The sequence below is a fragment of the Leptodactylus fuscus genome, chromosome 4 (assembly GCF_031893055.1).
Source record: "Leptodactylus fuscus isolate aLepFus1 chromosome 4, aLepFus1.hap2, whole genome shotgun sequence".
Classification (NCBI taxonomy): domain Eukaryota; kingdom Metazoa; phylum Chordata; class Amphibia; order Anura; family Leptodactylidae; genus Leptodactylus; species Leptodactylus fuscus.
Genome location: NC_134268.1, coordinates 175,916,133 through 175,938,097, shown reverse-complemented (window position 1 = coordinate 175,938,097; position 21,965 = coordinate 175,916,133). Strand labels below are relative to the sequence as shown.

The 21,965-nt window shown below is 40.5% G+C and overlaps 1 protein-coding gene across 1 annotated transcript in view; it reads left to right on the top strand.

Annotated features, from left to right (window-relative positions):
- Positions 1 to 21,965, top strand: part of CHN2 (chimerin 2) — a 251,383-nt gene that overhangs the window by 167,641 nt on the left and 61,777 nt on the right. The window contains exon 7 of the mRNA XM_075271454.1: positions 17,843 to 17,920. Within this exon, the coding sequence (XP_075127555.1) occupies positions 17,843 to 17,920 (78 nt within the window). The remainder of the gene's footprint in view (positions 1 to 17,842; positions 17,921 to 21,965) is intronic.

Here is a 21,965-nt window from a genome sequence, read left to right as displayed (position 1 = left end):
AAATTCTCTCTTTTGCAGGCTGGTGTATACAGCCTGCAAAAGAGATGATGCTTTTTTTGCAATGCATTGCAATGCATTAGCATTGTAATGCATTGCATTAGTGATCAGACCCCCTGGGGTTCAACACCCCTAGGGGGTCTAATAAATGCAAAAAAAAAATAAAAAAAAAAAGTAAAAAAAAATATAAAAAAATATAAAAAGTATTAAAAGTTCAAATCACCCCCCTTTCCCTAGAACAGATATAAAAGTAGTTAAAAACTGTGAAACATATACATGTTAGGTATCCCCACGTCCGAAATCGCCCGCTCTACAAATCTATACAAATATTTTTCCTGTTCGGTAAACGCCGTAGCAGGAAAAATAGTCAAAAGTGCCAAACCGCCGTTTTTTCACTGTTTTAATTCTGCTAAAAATTTGAATAAAAAGTGATCAAAGCAATAACATTTCCCGAAAATGGTAGAACTAAAAAGTACACCCGGCCCCACAAAAAAAGACGCCCTATGCATCCCCGTACACCTATGTATAAAAAAGTTACGGCCGTCGGAATATGGCGACTTTTAGAAAAAAAAATTTTTAACACCGTTTTGGAATTTTTTTTAGGGGTCAAAATGTAAATAAAACCATATAAATTTGGTATCCCTGGAACCGTACCGAAACACAGAATACAGGGGACATGTCATTTTGGCTGCACAGTGAACGCCGTAAAACCAAAGCCCGTAAGAAAGTCGCAGAAATGCATTTTTTCTTCAAATCCACCCCATTCTGAATTTTTTTCCTGCTTCCCAGTACATTATATAGAATAATTAATGGTGGCATCATGAAGAAAAAATTGTCCCGCAAAAATTAAGACCTCATATGACTCTGGGAGCGGAGAAATAAAAAAGTTATGGGGTTTAGAAGGAGGGGAGTCAAAAACGAAAAACGAAAATCAAAAAATGCCATCGGCGGGAAGGGGTTAAACTTCAGTTATATAGCGCCAACATATGCGGCAGCGTTTTACCACTCAGTGGGTACATAACAGACACGATGGGGCAAAGAAATGAACTTATCAAACAACAGGATTGAAGGTCCTGCACAATGTTTTCTGCTGTATTAGTTAATAGGAGAGCGGATATGTCCCCATACTAGGTAACCCTTACATAGCGCAGCACTGTCCCATGACAGATCTATTTGAAGCAATCTGCCGCAATGTGTTTCGATCTGCTACAATGAAAAGATTATTTCTTTGACATTTGTTCTAATTGTAAATATCTGTGTGTGTACAGCTCATATCGGTCAATCGGTCTGATCATTTATATGTGGATGGATGAACTAGAAATACATTGTTATATGGGAACTAATCTCCTAGTTATAATATAAGATTCAGTGGCTGCCATGTGCTGTGAATACTCAGTCGTCATGAACAGCCTACTACATACTGGTTCTAGCATATTACATACAGAAGTGTAACACCATGTCTCTTGTGTCATGAAACCATTACCGTAGAGGCCCTTTAACACGCCTTATTACCATATAACAAATACCATCAGTACCAGCGCACCGTAGTGTTTTAGATGTTGTATACAACATGGCTCTTAGTCTGTGGGTTTAGGAAATGACTGTTGTTTTAAGGACACCGAGGAGTCACAAGCTTGAGAACTTCATAATGTAATTTGTGACACAGGAAGTCCCAGTCAATAGACATCAATATAATTTAATATATTGTTCTACTCAGTTACTTGCATGCTATGATGATCCAGAGGGACTGAAATCTAATAGGACTTATGACCCTAATGCTTGTGATGGATTATAATGAGGAACTCCAGAGAACATCACACTGTATTAACCCATTTACACCCTGACCTAGCCACATGCCTCCTCTGCCTGCCAGTAACGCATAAAACATGTTCACTCATTATTGCTAAATTAGTCAGTAATAGCAGAACTTTGGGGGAATTTAGCAATCCATCTACCAGTATATAGGGATGATAATGTGGGGCAACCCCTGTTCTGTGCCAAGCTCACAACGTTGTTCTAATGTTTGCAGGTTGGGGACACCTAACCCCAACATATCCATCATGGCCGTCTTGCACCTTAGGGGCACCTGTTTTCACTGACCCCCCATACATTTGAAAACAGACAAAGATAGAACAAGACCTATATTCTGACAGTCTATTAAAACGGATTGTCAAAATAATGGTGAATTGCCCCCATCCACTTGGATTAAATTTAATGCTGACATGTGTTAAAAAAATGGATGTCATTGTTCACGGTTTTGTGTACATAGTGTTACTCATACCAGATCCACACTTTACTAATATTATAAATGACTGGTCCAAAATACTTGTGATAGACATGAGTTTATATACAAGAGTCACTCTGAGGAGGCGGAGCTGAGGGGAATGACAGAGCAGCAGGCTGAACCAATCATAAGACAGGGGTGGGGCTCAGACTACCTCAGACTCCCTGTAGACACTGTAGCTAAATTGTAGTCACTTATAATAGCTCTGTGCTAATAGTGAAGCTGAAAAGCAGTAGGCATTGAGGAAAATAAGTATCAGGTAAGTACTACGTGTAGTATAGTACAATATTATAGTAGTATAGTTCTAGTTTTGTCAACATCTACAACTATTCTTGTTTTTTTATAGGAAGGCGTAAGTAGGTTTTTATAGAAAGGGGTATTTCATGCACATTTGTGTTTGTTCATTTCTTTTTTAATAGCTTTGGAAATATCTTTTGGTACATGGAAAAACAACTTGACCTAGTAAGAGGTCACTGACACATTACCGAAAGTTCATTTAATCTCAATTTTAAGCAAGTGTGAAATTTTACAGGAGCTGAGTAACTCTAATATACTGGGGAGAGACAGAGACCTCATTACACAGGGAGACAGGAAAACACAAGGGAGTTTGTTGGTTTTTACACCACCAGCCAATTAAAGGGCACTTGTGAAAACTCCATTGGTTTATTGGTCTGTAAACCTTCGAGATACAATAACAGCTATTTTTGTAGAACTTATGCTGTAATAAAAGACAATGTTCTGCTGTGAACATCTGGGATATTCAAGATACCTTTCATTTGGTTAAACAAATAGAAAAGGGTGCAGCATTCTGTGTATATAGAGGGGCTATGTGCAGGGTCAGACTGGGGTGTCCAGGGCCTACCAGTGGATTTGTTTCTAGGGGCCCACCGCCAGGACCCTGCAGATCAGTGGTACCAAGACACGACGGCTAAAGGTAATAACATGTCAGGAGCCATGCTGCTCACCCACTATACCATGGGCACCACTGCACTACCTAAACCTACTGCCAGGGGCGTAACTACCATAGAGGCAGGGAAGGCGGCTGCCACAAGGCCTGGGCCATTAGGGGGCCTGGGCCATTAGGGGGCCCGGTGACAGCTGCTACCGCTGCGTTTTTTTGTTTTTTTTAATAGGCTGTTACGGACCCTATTTACTTGCCGATCCTGGCAGGGCCGGGATCGGCAAGTGACACCGCGGGCCCCACAAATACTATCATTATACTCGGGGGTCTTTGCAGACCCCTGAGTATAATGATCGGCGGACCGGGAAAGGTAAGGGAGCGTAAAAAATACTGTTACTTACCTCTCCACGATCCTGTCGGGCCTCCTTCATACTTGTCTGACATCTCTGACGTCACATGAACCCGGCCTGCTTCCCGGGTCATGTGATGTCCGACGTCATTAAAGAAGGACGAGGGCTGCGGCCGACAGCATAGGAGCCGGGAGACAGGTAAGCAACTGTTTTTTTTTTAATGGTTTTATTCCCCCGGGTCTCCGATTATTAAACTCTGGGGTCTGAAAAGACCCCAGAGTATAATAATTGTTTATGGGTGTCCACAGTGGGACATAATACTGTGTGCAGGGGCCACTATTGGGGATAATACTGTGTGCAGGGGCCACTAATGGACATAATACTGTGTGCAGGGGCTACTATTGGGGATAATACTGTGTGCAGGGGACACTATTGGGGATAATACTGTGGACAGGGGCCACTATTGGGGATAATACTGTGTGCAGGGGCCACTAAGGGACATAATACTGTGTGCAGGGGCCACTAATGGACATAATACTGTGTGCAGGGGCCACTAATGGACATAATACTGTGTGCAGGGGCCACTATGGGATATAATACTGTGTGCAGGGGCCACTAATGGACATAATACTGTGTGCAGGGGCCACTAATGGACATAATACTGTGTACAGGGGCCACTATGGGATATAATACTGTGTGCAGGGGCCACTAATGGACATAATACTGTGTGCAGGGGCCACTATGGGATATAATACTGTGTGCAGGGGCCACTAATGGACATAATACTGTGTACAGGGGCCACTAATGGACATAATACTGTGTGCAGGGGCCACTAATGGACATAATACTGTGTGCAGGGGCCACTATGGGACATAATGCTGTGTGCAGGGGACACTAATGGACAAAATCCTGTGTGCAGGGGCCACTAATGGACATAATACTGTGTGCAGGGCTTACTAAGGGACATAATAGAGTGTAGAGGAGGGGGTCGGTCGAGGTCTTCGGTGTCGGTTGAGGGGGGGGGGGGGCGGGCATGTCAAAAGTTCGCCACGGGGCCCCACCAATCCTAGTTATGCCACTGCCTACTGCTACACCTTGTATAGCAAGTGAATAGTGCGGCTCCTAGAAATGTTACCATTACCTGTAGCTGCTCTGTCCTGGAAACTGATCTGCAGAGGTCCTTTTTAGTGTAAGAATAGACAACTATGTTATTCGATACAGATCCAGCCAATAAAAATCATAGATACTTTAACAGTTGGACTGTATGGACGATTTTGACAAACTCTGGTGACCTGTGATGGAAGACTCGAATGTGATGTGAAAAGAGTTTGTCACCTTTAGTCAGTAACACTGCTGCACTGTATGTAGTAAATACTAGAAAAGGAATGTGTCCGGGGAACCTGGTCTGGATGATCATCTGATACTGTAACCTCCAACATGTTGTGCTGGAGCCCGCAAGAGCATGTTAGGGGTTGTAGTTACACCATAGCTGCAGACCAATGACCTCTTCATACATTCATGCAGGCTATAGACACATGTGCAGAACTTAATACAGGACAGTACTTATATAAGTTACTAATGATTGTTGGAGTCAGAATACAGGCAGATATACTGGGTAATACCTAAAGTAATAATAATCATATTTAGCTTTATATAATCTGCTCTCTGAATACAGGAGAAGCTATTAGGATCCGGGAATGCTTTGAAGGGATATTTTTTGCACGGCTGAACTTAAGCAGTGTCCTCATCCAGGGAGAGCTACAAAGCTTTCGCCTGAATCTAATATTCAATTTCTCCTCCATTCTAATCCTTCCTCATCACTAAAGTGCACTACAATTACTACTTAGCCTTAGGACGGTAGCTGAGGCCTGTTCTCTGCCGCTAGAATCTGTTAGCTTCCATGATAATGAATGTCCTGCTCCCCAGAGAATTGCACTCCAAATCTGCGGTGATCAGGTGGTGCAGATCGCTCTGCTGCGTGCGAGATGGATGACCTAGATTTAGGAGAAGAGATTGACTTAAGTCACTTATGTACGGAGAGCAGCCTTTATTTATGGATGCCCAGGCAACAAATAGAATATTCTCGTTGTTAGTAAAGGATTAAAAGATTTTAACGGCTTCGGCAATATTTTTATTTTTCCACCATCATTTGTACAGATCTGACAGCAGAACTAGATAGATAGATAGATAGATAGATAGATAGATAGATAGATTTTATATTGCATATTATTTACACACGGTGGATAATTCTTAATTAGGACCTGTCATGACCCCTGACTTGCTTGTTATACTATATTCTTGATGTAACAATCTGAGACATCCATTAGAAATCTGCTTTGTGCCATTCCTAATAAATTGACAACTAATACGACACCCTGATATACTGATATGTCCAATCAGTGCTCACTGTTCAGACACACCCCCTTGACAAAGAAAAGTATAACACCCAGTTGTCAGTCTTAAAAAATTCCTCTATTGTATTATTAGAGATCCATGTTATTCAGAACCATAATGGTGCTTTTTGATATAGGTTCATCCTGTACCTCCATGTAATTCATATTTTATTACGGAAACTCAGCAAAATGTTGCTAACCTATAACTAAAAATGTGTTTTTTTCCAACACATACCATATTATTCAGCTATCACCCCTATACACATCAGTTCTAATGTTGAATATTGTGGGGGGCCTCATATAACAGCACTTGGAGTGTCTGTATATTTCTAATACTGACCCATAGGGACTCCGTGTCCTGCCGTATAAAGTCTATACAGTCTTTGTCAAGTTCATGAACCCTTAGACTTTAGTTTTGTTTAGCAATTCTCCTCTCTGTGTCTTAAAGGGGTAAGGGGCTTGTCCCAAGCAGGGGTTTCCTGTTTAGAATGTCCATATGATACCTAAAGTAGACAAATTCTGCCCATATACTCTATTAATGATGGGCATACGGACATTATAGTTGGGGAGTGGGTGAGCCATAATGAAGTGGTATATAGAGTTGTCAAAGTATTACATGGCCATCGATCTACCAACCACAATGTCAGAATTCACTACACAGCTAATATTACCTGCCTCCCATTTTTTTTAGTGTTAGCCTCCTACCTAGTCATTGCCTTATATTAGGACCACCTTAGCTTGGTGAGGAAGATGATTTATGATGGAGTCTATGCAGTGACAATAAGGACATGGAGCCCAGGAGGAAGGATAGTGGTCCCTTGTTCTGTACCTAGATGTCATCTCAGCCACCCAATGCATCTATATATAATAAACTGGGTGTGAGGCTGTAGTGCAGTGAGTATACTCTGCCATGCACCACTCTTGCCACTGTTGGAGCTCTAGGGGTCCACTAGCCCCCTTGAGTCAGGGGCCCATTAGGATTTTCCCCTACTCTCCAAGCCTGGACAACCATCTGCATAGTGCATGGACAGTCAACCCAACAAACAGATGATTTTGCTGAAATAAGCCATAATTATCAAAAAATTTCCATTTCCAGGCAGGTATCGCCTACCAAATTCTGCTGTTTTCCACGGTGACAGGAGCCAGGCCCTGAGGAGAGAGGTTGTCTTCATAATTCAATCCAATTCATAATGTATAGAACTTAATATGCATCAAATCTGAAAAATAAGGAAATATCATAATGTTTTTACAGGAAACAATCTTCTAATTAGATGGAGCTTAATAAGGACAGAAAATGATGAACGGCTCTCAGTTTGTACAAATTAGTCTGACTTTGCTGCCCACGTAGTTCATTTCTCCAAGAATGCGAAATATGTTATGACCAGAAGTAAGGTTACTTGGAGTGTAAAAATAGGTCAAAGATCAAATAAGACCTGAATTTTTCGACTACTAGCTGGCAGATGGATTATTAGCAGCTTTCCAGCTCTACGTACTTCTTAACATATGCTAACAAAAGCGAGATGTGTTTATTAGAGTCATCATTTATAACACCTTAAGTCTTGCCATAAATCCTATGACTCTTACTTGGCCTGTTCTTTGCTGCAGACGTTAGGATTTTCTGGGCCGCGGTCCCATCCTTGCCCCTTTTTCAAACATAAACCTCTTGGAGAGTCTGACGCCACGGTTTTGTTAATCCTCTGTTGGAATATTATTAAGGCATAGATGTTAAATTGTTGTAAATTAAAGTAAATGTTAAATTTTAGATAACAATAAATTAAACAGTGCTATGCTTATGGATATTGAGTTCAAAATGGCTGCTTCCTATTATGTGCATGTCATGTCAAGTCTGTGGGGTAATGTTACCTATGAATGGTGAACTGGTTTGTTAGAATGCAGTTCTCCTATACGACCCTTTGTGTGGCAGTATATAAAAGAGGCAGAGACACTGAGTGTATTTAAGGTAATGTCTCCATGTAGCAGGCCGCAGTAAAAAAGTACTGCTGAAAAAACTGCGGCGGCAACACATCATGGTTTTTCCCGCAGCACTTTTCACAGAAAATTCGCAGAGGTTTCTGATTCATCTATACCTATAGGGAAAATACTGGCGTTTCCGTAGGTATAATTGACATGCTGTGAGTTTCAAAACCACAATGGTTTTGGAAATAGCAGCATGTCTGCTGCGTATATTTTTCTGCAATGTGTGAATGGGAAATGGGATTTGCTAGAATGACTTTGCAGTGACTGTAAAACGCTGCTGTTTTTTCCGCCCCATTTCCGTCAGGTGAGGCTCCAGTCTTATTGCTGTCAGGACTCAATAGAGCTGATTTATTATGCCTTGTATGAGGCATGAAAAGTCACAAATTTTTTATAAGCACTCACTGGCTTATAGTCATTGAGGCCAGTGAGTGCAGTATGCAAAACAGACAGGAATAAGACCTGTCCTGAGTTTTGCTCATGGTTTATGGCCTCATACACCAGACCATGTAAAACACAACTAGCACACTGACTGTGCATGGTTGTATGCATCAGGCTGAGGCAAAAGTAGACAGCAAACCACACCAATGAGGAATACATATTGGCACTTAAAGGGATCCTATCATTGGATACCCTTTTTTTCTGATTAACACGTAGGAATAGCCTTAAGAAAGGCTATTCTTCTCCTACCTTTAGATGTCTTCTCCGCGCCGTCGTTCGGAAAAATTCCAGGTTTTCTCCGGTATGCAAATAAGTTCTCTCGCAGCACTGGAGGTGGTCCCCAGCGCTCAAACTGTGTATGTGGCCATGGGCATGCACAGTCTGCTCTGCCCAAGGCCCGATGGCAGAGCCAACTGCGCATGCCTGCAAGATTGAAACCCAGGACGGAAGAAGACTCAGGGAGAGGCAATTCCAGGTGAAGATAGAGGTGTCACTGGAGATTTCTCTCGCAGCATTGGGGACGCCCCCAGTGCTGCGAGAGAACTCTTTTGCATATCGAAGAAAATCCGGATTTCTACCGAACGGCGGCGCAGAGAAGACATCTAAAGGTAGGAGAAGAATAGCCTTTCTTAAGGCTATTCCTACGTGTTAATCAGAAAAAAGGGTATACAATGATAGGATCCCTTTAATACTGTTGACTAGAGATAAGCGAACACTGTTCGGATCAGCTGATCCGAACAGCACGCACCCGTAGAAATTAATGGAAGCACCTGTTACGCTGACTTTGCCGGCGGCCGGCATCACAGGTGCTTCCATTCATTTCTATGGGTGCATGCTGTTCGGAGCGGCTGATCCGAACAGTGTTCGCTCATCTTTACTGTTGATGTTTTTTACATTTGATTAATAAAAGTCTATGGGCATATTGGTCACATTCTTTGTGAGTATACAAGTAGTATGTATACTAGTGACCAGTATGAATTGAGCATTAGCTGAGCAAGGAGGAATATTGAGCTAATTTAAATGCATATTTTTGGAAAACACTTGAGAAGATTTTGCTACATGTGTTTAAAATGTAACTAAATAAAATTGTATTACCGGTATTTTACGGAATAATGGAAATCCTTCTAGTGTCAGCTTGTTGTCATGTGGCATTGACCTAAGAATGGTAAAAAGGTGGTGAAGATACCAGTTGTCCATGTGTGAAGTGTTGCATATAGAAATGGCACAGGTAGATACATGGATAATTGGGTTATATTAACTTGTGTATTAAAGTGTAACCAGTATGATGCTTGTGAATACAGGGTTAAAATATTTGACTTAATTTTGCACAGGGAATACACAGTATAGGAGGCAGTAGAAGATTTTCAGTAAAGCAGTAAATGCCCCTAAGGCACCTACTGAAGTCCTGATAACGTGTGAAGAGATTAATATTATTAAAAATATATCAGTGATTTCCAGTTCACTCTGTCATAATGCTGAGAACAGAGAACTGAACCCATTTCTCCAGACACGCACTATAATCCTCCGACAGTACTGCCGCCTTTGGCAAGATGAAGCTGCTCCTTCATTGGCTTATACTGTACATTTCAAGCACATTCACACAGAAACGCGTCCATAGTGACTATATTCTATCTCTGTTCTTTGACCTACATTTGAAATGGGCGGATATTGACTGTTGTAAGATGGGAAAACTCATCACGAGAAGTGGCATGTAGCAAAATTGTATCCCTTGGGAAAGACTGAAAACCAGAGTCATCATGTTAGACAACTTTTTGCTGCATATTTTATACACCACCAATGGGCTTAAAAGCAGAGGCTTGGATTAACTTGGGGACCCAGGTGGTGGTGTTGTGTAATGAGCGATCAATCATTGTCATCTATCGGAGGGTAGACATAAGGAGCTACCCCCATCGTACAAGGCAGCTCAATAACCATCAGCCAACAAGTAATGTAGGAATGTTATGATGCCATGTAACCATTTCAGGGTAAATTCACTTGTAAGGCATACACTTCAGGTTTGGGGTCCGGATTTGTGGGTGGTAAATCCGTAGTATATTACAATAGTCGTAAAGTGAATTCAATTTTAATCAGTGTCATACATGCGAAATCAAATAAAAAAAATGCCATATAGACTTCTAAATCTGCAGCGCATCAATGTAGGTTGCACTTTGGATTTCATCTTGTGCAATCCATAGGGTAAAATCTGTGGCAAATATGCTATAAATTACACAGATTTTTCCACATAATTCTTCTACCAAGTTATTGGAAGAATTTTGAATAAAAAGATAACAAAAAGTTATTAAAGAGAACTTCTGAAACAAAAAGGCAAGTCATTTGAGCTGGTAAGGATCCTGATGACTATCTATCAGCTAGTTTGGCTTCTGTGCGGCTTCATTATCCTTTACACAATAAGACATTGACCTGTCACTTCCAGACCTGTCCTCCCAAACATGATTACATGAGAAGGAGGTCACTTCCTCCTACAAGAGCGACACACTCATCTGTCACTGCTGTAAAAATTCCCCTGATCTACAGAGACTGGAATTAAGAAAAATGAAGAGGGAAAATAATTGGCATGGATATTTTTTGGTACGATATATACTGTATAGATACTTATAGACAGGTTTAATGAAACTCCCTACAGGGGGTATATATATATATATATATATATATATATATATATATATATATATATATATATATAATTTATTTTTTTTTTCCCTTTACACTGAGAACAGTATAAAATCCCATCAGAACAAACAGGGAAACCTTTCCCAAAGATCTTATTCTTGGCAAGAAAAGAAAAACCTTCTTTTCAGATTCTGTATAGTGTGTATTTTTACCATGCAAAGTCATTTACATGGTCATGTTAGAGGTGAAATGTTCCCATACACATTTTTGGTTTTGTTCCAAAATGGAATATACAGACAACAGATTTTTATTCCTTCTGGAATCTGTTCCTGATTGGACAGCTAGAATAAGATGGATCAGTATAGTTTGCTTTAAATCCACTTATTTTCCATGTGCTTTATGTGCTTAGGAGTCCAGTGCTACGGTGTGATTGACAGATATCTCTGAGAACACAGGAAAGCTGAACTGGACTACTACTGAAATTACAGATGATAATTATAGAAAACTGAAAACAATATCTGTTTTTCAAATACACCATCGTATTGGGGACAATAGATAACTGAGACATGAGATTGTTAGGTAGGTACCGACCTAACCTGTCTGATGTGCAGGTAGCATTGTATATTGCAGGAGGACCTGAGCAGACTGATATATAGTTTGTGGATATTTTTTAGGCTCAGGGCTCGTTCACATCTGCGCCCGGTCTCCGTTCTGCAGGTTTCCATTTCCTGCACAAAACAGAGGCAGGAGACTGAAACCTGCAGGACTCTTTCATACCTATTCATTTGAATGAGTTTGAAAGATGTCCGGCCGTGAGCGCCGATGAGCGTTTTATGCTCTCCGCCGCAAAACCGTTTTGTTTTTTTTTTTTTTTTTTTTAAATCGGACACAGAGTTGGACATGCAGTACTCTGTGTCCTATTTAAAAAAAAAAACGATTTTGCGGCAGAGAGCATAAAACACTTACCGCCACTCACGGCCGGACCCGCTCTGACAGCTCTCCCATCCACTTTGCAGGTACGGTAATACACAGTGCATTTTGCCACAGCGTTATTTACAGCAGCGATTCCACCACGACCAAAACATGGGTCACTGGTCTTAACCCTAAGTACTATCATTGTGTCTATCATACACATATCGTTATGATAGACACCATGATAGTACTTAAGGGTTAAATGGTTTTTTTGGGGATTTTAATATTGATGACCCCACCTTAAGATAGGTTATTAGCATTAGATTGTTGTGAGTCCAATGCCAGAACCCTCCACAGACCAGCAGCAGCAGGTCAGTAACATCACATTCATTTGCCTCATTGCATGTTTGCAGCTCAGTCCCATTCAAGTAAATTTGAAGGTTTCCTCTGCGGACTTTCTGATTTCATTATATCTAGGGAAACAGCTGGCGTTTCTGTAGGTATAATTGACGTGCTGCGATTTCCAAAACTGCAACAGTTTTGGAAATCGCGGCGTGTCCACTGACTATATTTAGCGAATCCCATCCACTTTGCAGGGACTGTAAAACACTGTGTTTTTTCCGCGGAGTTTCCACTGCGGCCAAACTGCAGTGTTTACAGCACGTGGGGCCCCGGCCTCATAAAGCAATAGTTACAACATTCTATTCTAGTATTTAATAAACATGTACAATAGTACCAAAATAGATGACAACTTCATGGTATACTCACACCATATAATATAATATCTATATGCCATGAAGACTCCACTAATTCATCAGGCTATAATAAATATGCAACCTTTATTATGCCATCAATAAATATCAAATGGATTAACAAAATTAAAATATATATATATATATATATATATATATATATATATATATACAAACATGGTTTAAAAAAAATCTACATGGGTTGGGTACAAATGGTGTTATTCTACTATTCAGTAATCTTCTGTATATCATACTCACTTTTCAGTCACCTACAGTACAATGACCCAAAGTAGTGGAAAGAGCTATTAAGAACAGTTAACAAGGTCAAGACGTCTTGTTAAAATTAGACAACTGGTGTAAAAAGCAGTAAGAAATCAAATAGTGTAAAACAAGTTTCACAGCTTGAAACAGAAACCTCTCTCCCGATTCTGCGTCTTATCTCTATAACCTCTGACCCTGCAGCCAAGTTCTGGCCTACAAACTAAATTCTCTTGGAGAAAATCAGCTTTGTAATAAACTGGTAGAAGACTTAGTACAAAATCAGAAAGCAACATTTCCTAAAAGGCATAAAGCAAAAACATTTTCTTGTTACAGTATGTGATAGCAAAAGAATACACGAGAACATACTAGAACGCACAATAAGACCCTCAGACGCCATCATGACAATTTTTCTATTCTATTACCATGCAGAATGATACAATGATTTACCTCTTCTATTAGGCATAAAGTGAGTCTTGTTGTGCGCGCTCAGCCCTTGTGGGAGGCTGGATGTTGATGTGACATTTATTCCTTACCACCATGCAGATTTCCATTCATAACCCACGTGAGGCTGAGGAGAACATTTTTGGAGGAGGATTCCATATAAGCAAATTCTTCCATAAATGTTATCAAATAAGATCTCGGCTATAAAGAAGTATTATAGTAAGATACCACTTGGTTTACGCAGTGTTTTAATAAAAGTATTTAGTATTATAAAACTTAGAACAGATAAAAAAAAAAAAGAAAAGAAAATAATACAACTGTTAGTCCAAGCTGCAAATACAAGTAAAATCAAGTATATCCCTCAGAGGACCCCTGTCAGCTCACCCACTAATATATATTATTGCTAGTAATACAGATACCACAGCCATTATAGAGTCATTGGAAATGATATGCATACGGTATGCTTTCGTATATATAATAGACTATATATTTAGTTATTGAATATATATACAAGGTTTTTTTTGTACACTTGTATTAAAAAGTATCATGTACTTTGTTTCACACTTCAGAAAATGGTATCCTGGTATATCCCAGCCAAAAGTACTCCCTGGTGTAAACTTAGTCTAAGTCCCTTTGCAGAGACCGTGGTGTGGGTCAGTGTGCTGTGCTTGTTTCACAGATAACACATTGACCCATTCTTTTCTATGGGCCCATACACACGACCATGTGCAGGCCAACAGTCCAGACCGCGTCAGATAGGACAAGTCCCATTCTTGTCCTATTTTGTGGCTCATACTTCATTTAATGAAAGGTGTCGCGGAAACACAGCCCGTGCATGGGGGGCACCCGGGGACATCCCCATATCTCCTTTGTGCAGCACATGCTTTGAATTCACAGCAGGCCGATTGCAGCACGGTCGTCTGCAACCGACCTTGCATATGTGTTTTATGATTTTTTTGTATGCATGTAGAGCGATTGACATACAACTGATACTTGTGTGAACTTAAGCTGTAACAATAACAAATGGAAATTGGACATAGGTGAAAAAAGACACATTAGGCTCAGCCTTTCTTGATCAATTATATATAATTAATAAATTAATTACTGGTAATTAATGAATTAACCCCTAATGTAATTTGCTTTTGGATAAGTGCTGCATGTTGCTCTGAATGCTGGCATACTGTAGTATTTGCCATTCCTAGGGTAGGATATTTCATAGTTTAGCTACTGTAAATGTAAAGAACCCTTTCTTATATATCCATATCTTCATTGCATTTCCTCCATACATAATGAATGTCTACTGGTCCTTTGTAAAGTCTTCGGGAAGATTAAATCATGTGCCACTTCTTGCTAATATGTAAGTAAGATGAACTATATAGCAAACTACCAGTGTGAGGTTAACAGTCGGCCTAATTTTGATAGTTATAGAGGAGCTATTGTCTTTCCGATTTACTAAATATTTCCCTGTGATGCTTGAGCAACTTCTTAATGCTCTGCTCTAGTTAATACACCTCTCTTAGGTGTCAGGCACATACAGGTCTGTGAGAAAACGTTACAGGCGTGTGTCATCTCTGCCTGTTTGAGCCTCTGCGCCACCTTCCGGTCACACACTGCAGCACAGGAGGTGTGTTCAGTTTGATTTTTTTGCTTAGTTTTTTTTTGCTCTGTCTGAACACTTCCTCTATAATTGAATTTCCACCACATCCATCTCCTGAAACCTTGTTTCCTATGTTCATGAAATAGTCAATAATAGACTTGTCTGTGTGATTGTCAGCCTATCTGCCAATCACGTCTGTGGCAGGTCCTGGCTATTTTGACTCTATATTGTGACTTTGTCCTTGCTTGCTTCCTAATTCTCTTACTATTGTATTACTGACCGCTGACCTTTGGCTTCCCTTGTGACTACTCTTTTTGATTACAATTTTGTACTGCTTTGTCTCTCTGGCTTTGACCCTTGGCTTGCTGATGCCTCTTCTGTGTATTATGTCTTGTCTTGTTCTGTGTACACTTATTTAGAAAAGGGATCACCGCCCAGTTGCTCCTGTCATTAGGACAGTTATGGCAATTAGGTAGGGACAGGGACTGGGTCAAGTTTGGGCCTTACTGTCTCTGTCTTTACCTTCTTCCATTGTTCCAGCAGCAGCACTAGGGAATTGTACAACTAGCAATTCCCTAACGGGGTGGCACACGAATATGTATATGTGTGCTTCTCAGTAACTGATTCGTGTCAGTGAATGAGCCTGGACCACAAAACGGACAGGAACAGGGTAGGACCTACATGGTGTTATGCACCAGACTCACCCGCCCCCACCCCCCCTTCCTCAAAGACCTGCGAAAAACACTGTCTTGTGTATAGGGCCATATAGAGGAATGGGTCAGTATGCTAAATGAATATACAAATAGAAACAAAAAAAGAAGATAACATAGCACTCAGAATAAGCAAAATGATTGTATTAAAGACATAATATAAAGAACATATAACTGTAGAAAAAGACGAATAAACACACAACGAATAACAAAAAAGGTGTCGGGGAAAATGAGACAAGACCTCACTACAAGTACACCATAATGATCTAAACATCACATATTGGCTGTACACATCAACCAAGCAAAATAATAAATTGAAAAAATTATACCTGTGCAAAATCTATACACAAAGTAACAATGTCTATATGTAGTTACCCATAAGCATTACAGCCATACCGGCAAATAAACAAATAAGACAAATTGCACAGTCAACAAAAACACAAGCATAACATATCCATATTGTGGTGGAACAAAAATGTTTAGAGGCCTCTGTCCACTGACACTACCCCAACACACGTTTCGGCACTCCTGCTTCCTTATGTGGGCAGGATATCTAAAGATTTGGGCATACAGTAGCTGTCACTGGGGTTGCTAACTAAACCTTTATTCACACGACACTGAATATCAGTCACTACAAAGATTGTCCGTGTGTCAGCCCCATTAATTTCACAGTTGGAGAATGGGTGCTATTCACACGAATGATAGTTTGATGGTCCATTGCCATGGACTGTTAAAATATAGGTTATGATTAGAGATGAGCGAGTAGTATTTGATCGAATACCTCCTCTGCATAATTATTGGTGTAAAAAAGCGCCAGGGAAGGTGGGAGGGGCATCGAACTTTTACTGCGTTTACCGCGTGGTATTCGACCGAGTACACCAATAACAGTGCAGCGGAGGTATTCGGTCGAATACTACTCGCTCCTCTCTAGTTATGATCTATTATGTTCTGCTTTCGCATATCCTTCCATTCACTGCATCTGTGAAAACGGCCAACCCTCGGGTGCAAAATGGTTCTGTGAATGTAGGCGAAGGTGCTTTACCCCATCATTAAGATTCCTACTATATCCACAAGATATGCATAAGAAAAGCTTTATAAAAGCACTTTATTAGGAATCCCGGATGAGTAAGAGGAAGTCTGGATGAAATACTCGTTTAGACGTATTTACAGTCGTGAGTTACATTGTCACTATTACTCATCCCCAATTTAGTAAATTAAGCACATGGATAATTTAAAGGGATATTCCGGTAACAAGAAATCGCTTCCTATCTTAAGGAAGTTACAAGCAAGTTCCGCCCCTGTTTTCTAGTTACCTACATGCGTATAAGTGACACCTATTCTATGAAAGGGTTAAAAAGATGTTGTCAATATTTTATAAGGGAACCCAGTAAGCTATTAAGTGAAAGTGGGAGCCATAGATTAAAAATGACGTGCCGGAGAGCCCTCTGCTAATCCTCCCCAGACTCCTGCAGGATTTACACTCACACAGGATATGAAAAGGGAGAGATTTTATCATTTGGAGATTAATCCATCAGCAGGATTTAGCATGCTCTAATCTACTGCTTTCCAGACTCCCAAGTCTCTTTTTGGGCATGATCCAGCCTCTTGCTGGATCGAGGAGCATCAGCGTCTTACATCAGGGCGATGTGCTCATTGTGAAGAAGTGATGCTCCTTATTGAAAAGAGTTGTGCAAGTGGCTCGTAAATCTTCCTCCCTCCCTGGTAACTTGTGGTTGGATGCTGTTGCTGAGGAGGGTCTTTTGTCTGCGCTCAGTGTGAGGGTTGCAGTTGTCTCAGGCACACGCCTGTCTTGAGAACTAAAACAAAGCGGTCAACTAGTTATTGAAATGCAGAAGCTCCTTCCATCCCACAAGACAGCCCATTCAAGTCACATGTCGGAGGTCTCTGCAGAATGGGCTGCAGCTGCTTCCAATCTGCTGTGTAGCATCAGAAGCAGCTGGACCAACCTTGTGCCTGTAAGCCTCCAAGGCTCCGAGGAGGAAACTCAAAAGATCTGGGATTCTGACACTATGCTGTCTGAGGAGCTATGGTTGGAGAGCGAGAAGAACTATACTGCTGTCCATAAGTCCAAAAAAGGCAGAAAGCACCAGGAGCTCCTGGCGCTGGCACTGGGGGTGAAAGTGGGGGGCAGGAGTGCATTATTGTGGCAGCCTCTGAAACTCTTTGCCTATTCGCAGATCACATCGCTGGTCAGAAGAGCAGCCCTGACGCAAAATGACAACCATTTCAACTACGAGAAAGCACATAACTTTAAGGTAAGAGACCTTCTGCTCATCTTCTTCCATTGCCTTGCACTGATTCTCTGGACCACAGGTTCTTGGAGGAGGCTCGGAGGGTAGAAATGAACATTTCCATGTAAGAACACAGTTTTGCTTCTTTCCAGCTATTTAACAAAGTCAGGCGTAAGGCGAATCATCCATCGCTTTTGTCTGGAATTCCTTGTTTAACCACGGTGGCCAACTTTCTTCCTTGCTAATGCATCTGACAGGAAGGAGTTATTGGCAGCCAGCGAGACAACCACATTATGTTAACCCCTAAGGTGCATTGGCAACACAGAAAGCGTAAGAGATAGTAGTAACGTGAAAAAGGACACTTCTTTTCTATTGTAATCTACATCTATGTTCTGCGTGTTCTGCATCTATGTTCTATGTAGCAGAGCTGAGGTTGTCACGTAGCAAAGCTCAATATGATACCATGCTGTGCTATCTGTACTTTTATATAGGCTGCTATGTACTATAGATCTATACAAACAATAAAGCCCAAAAGGGCTAAATGACAAACTCAGCTCTGCTACATCTGTGTGATGGATAGAACTATGACATTTATTGAAGTACCACTTTCTAGATATTCGCTATAAAGAAGCAGAATGTGTTTGTCATCGTGGTGGGGATTTCTAGATTGTCTTGCTATATATGGGAATGAATTGCTATAAATGGGAATGAATTGTATCAATGCTTGTGGAAACCAAATATGACAAACCTATTGAATATGTGACAAATAAAATGGTATGTGGAGTTAGTTACAGGGTTCTTCACTACTTCATCTACTTCCTTTATAGAACATGTTGTATTCAAGTACATAAATACCCTTATGTAAAATAAAGAGGTACATAAGTATCTCTGCCCTATTCCTTGTGCGGGATATATCCCAGGAAGACTCAATACTTTATGTCAACTCCAGAAGTGCTAATAGTGGAGAGCCCCTTTAAGGCTTACAGATAATTTGACTATTACAGCATAGTGGTTTGGGTTATTCACATTTGTATGTGTTTTATTTCATGTATTAAAGGGGTATTCCAATAATTAACACTGATGGCATATGTCGTGGCTTGGACCTTTACCTCAATTATCTGGGCAACCACTTTGGCTTTTCTCTGACACAGCGTCACTGCCAGACAGGCACTATGTCTTGTATTGCAACACAATGCCATTAAGGTAAATAGGAATGTGCTGCACATGGCTGCGCCTGGAGTAGTGCTGTGTCAGGGAAAAAGCCAAGAGGCCTCAGCTTTATTCTAGGCATGAGTAATAGTCCCAGACTGTGCACCCTGCCTATTGGACTAAGGGCTCGTTCACATCTGCGCCCCGGTCTCCGTTATACAGGTTTCCGTATAACAGCGAAACAGTTTCTTTTTTTAACCAGACACAAAGTCAGACATGCAAGACTCCGTGTCCGGTTTAAAAAAAACTGTTTCGCCGCGGAGAGCATAAAACGCTCACGGCCGAACACGGTCTGACAGGTTTCCGTCTTCTGTCTGCAGAAGATGGAAACCTGAGAACGGAGACCGGACGCTGGTGGAAACCCAGCGTAAAGGTCCATTCACATGGAGGAAAATGGTGAGGAATTTCAGCGCTGAAAAAAAAGCCTCCCCTTGACTTCAATGACTTCAATGCTAGCAGAAAAAAGAACCCTTTGAAGTCAATGGGAGGCTTTTTTTCAGCACTGACATTCCACACCAAATTCCTACATGTGAATGGACCCTAACAGCATATCTTCAGAAAACTTTTTTAGATTAAGGCCCCACATAGTGAAACACAGCAATTGCGTTTTTTTCTGTAGTATTTTTCTTTGTATTTTTGCAGAGTTTTTATCTGCGGACTTTCTGTCCCTTATTATACCTATACGGAAAACAATGGCATTTCTGAGGATATTATAGACACACAGCGATTTTCAAAAATGCAGATTTTTTTTGCAATGTGTGAATGGGATTAGCCAAAATCACTTTCTCTTTTTGGTACTGTAAAATGCAGTGTTTTTTACTGTGGCGTATTTCACGACGGCAAAACGCTGTGTTCTTGCAACGTGGGGATCGCAGAAAAGCTGCTTTTTTTGTTGCATTTTTTGAACAAAAGCAGGGAGTGGGCTGAGCAGGCAGGAAAAGAATAAGAACTTCCTATATGTTTCCCATTCCCTTTGTAGCCATTACTGGCTCAAAAAATGCATTAAAATATATAACAAAATAAGCAGTATTTCGGCAACGTGGGGCCTCAACCATGGTGAAGACCTCATACACAGAGTGAACAGTGCAAAAAACAACATGCAATTTTTTAAAGCTTTTTTCACTATGTGAAACATTAAAAGGGATCTATTACCTTTCCTGAAATGTCTGTTTTAGTCATTTGTATAATCTATAATGTAATAATTCTGGAACATCTCTCATGAATTTGTGATGTTCCCCTGTTTTCCCTCATAGAACTGTACGAAGAAATTGGCAATTGGGTTATTTCATTCCACTTGTCTGGCTACACTGAATGGGCAGAGTCCAAGTGTTTAGGGAAACATCTTCACTGGTTACAGAGTAATGGCACAACAAAGAGATTTAGGGAAACATCATCCAGAATGTTATTTTATGAAGAATACAAACAAACTTATCAGGGGAGGCTAAAGATTCTTAATTCTGACAACCAAATCCCCTTGCCCCATTTTCCTAAGTAGTGTTATACAGAAGTCTGGCATTACCCTAATAACATTCATATAGTACCCAACCGCCATATAGGTAAAAGTACTACAGCAATGTTACATGGTCACCCTACAAATAAATCGTGTAAACCCTTCCCAATCTTTTCTATGATAGATAGATAGATAGATAGATAGATAGATAGATAGATAGATAGATAGACAGGATCAATAGGTAACAAAATCTCAGCAGAACTGTAATATACAGATGGAGGGACCCCACAAATATAACCTGATCCCCAATATTTCCTATAATCCAGATAGAGATTGTAGAACTCTGGTGATTCCAGTCCTAAAACAGTTTTTTCGTATGCGTTGTAACATCTCAGTCCTCATAGAATCCCAGTGTGTGGACTAAAACATTGTAACATATGAGCTAACAATTAAATTTTATTTGCTGAAATCACTGGGATGTTACGATAGATAGATAGATAGATAGATAGATAGATAGATAGATAGATAGATAGACAGACATCTCATGTTAATATTATTATTATTACTTTTTATGTTTGTAGTAATGTTATGTATTTTAATATTGTACTAACAGAATTCCTTACTATATGTGAAATGTCACAAATTGAATGTGGTATAGTCCAGCGTGGTTGTATTGACACTCTTTATATTGAACACAAAAGCGGACAAATTGTATAGATTATTGCTCTCCTCCCCCTTCTGGGAGCTGTGGTCCTCTCGGAGTCATTTCTGGACGCTTACACACATCTGCTTCACTCTCGCTGACTTCTCTGCTTTGTTTCTGGATCACATATGACTCAGTGCAATGGCCATCCCTGAAAAATGATGAATTTGCAGAATGTAACGGTTGTTAGAGTGCACTTAGTATTACAGTGGGGAGTGTGCCTGTGCGAGTGCCGTGTTATGGCAGGTCGCTTATAGCTTTATTGATTAATACTGATACTCGCCTTTAGGCTGACTCATTTACATAGACAATGCAAAACTACTGTATTTGCATCAGTAACAAAGTGCAAAGCTTTAACCTTTTATTCTAGCAGTGTGCTTCGCTCCAGTAAGTAATGTTTTTGTGGACAGCAGCAATAACTATTGAAAAATGACTGAATACATTATTGTTTCCCAGTCTGCGCTGTCTGGTATCCAAGGGAGATGGGCAAAGAAGGCAGCTTGTAGGTTACTGTATATGCTCTGCTTTATATTTCTATCCTTGGTGCTATTATGTACAGAGGTGCACTCAGGGATTTGTAGAGGAGATGGTTCAGGCAGCATGTTTGTGACCCACCATGCTCCTACCCATTTCCCCTTTGATACCTCCTTGTACCTTTGTGCCTTCATACGGTAATAGTGCCTTTCCTTAGTGCCGCTCACAGTATA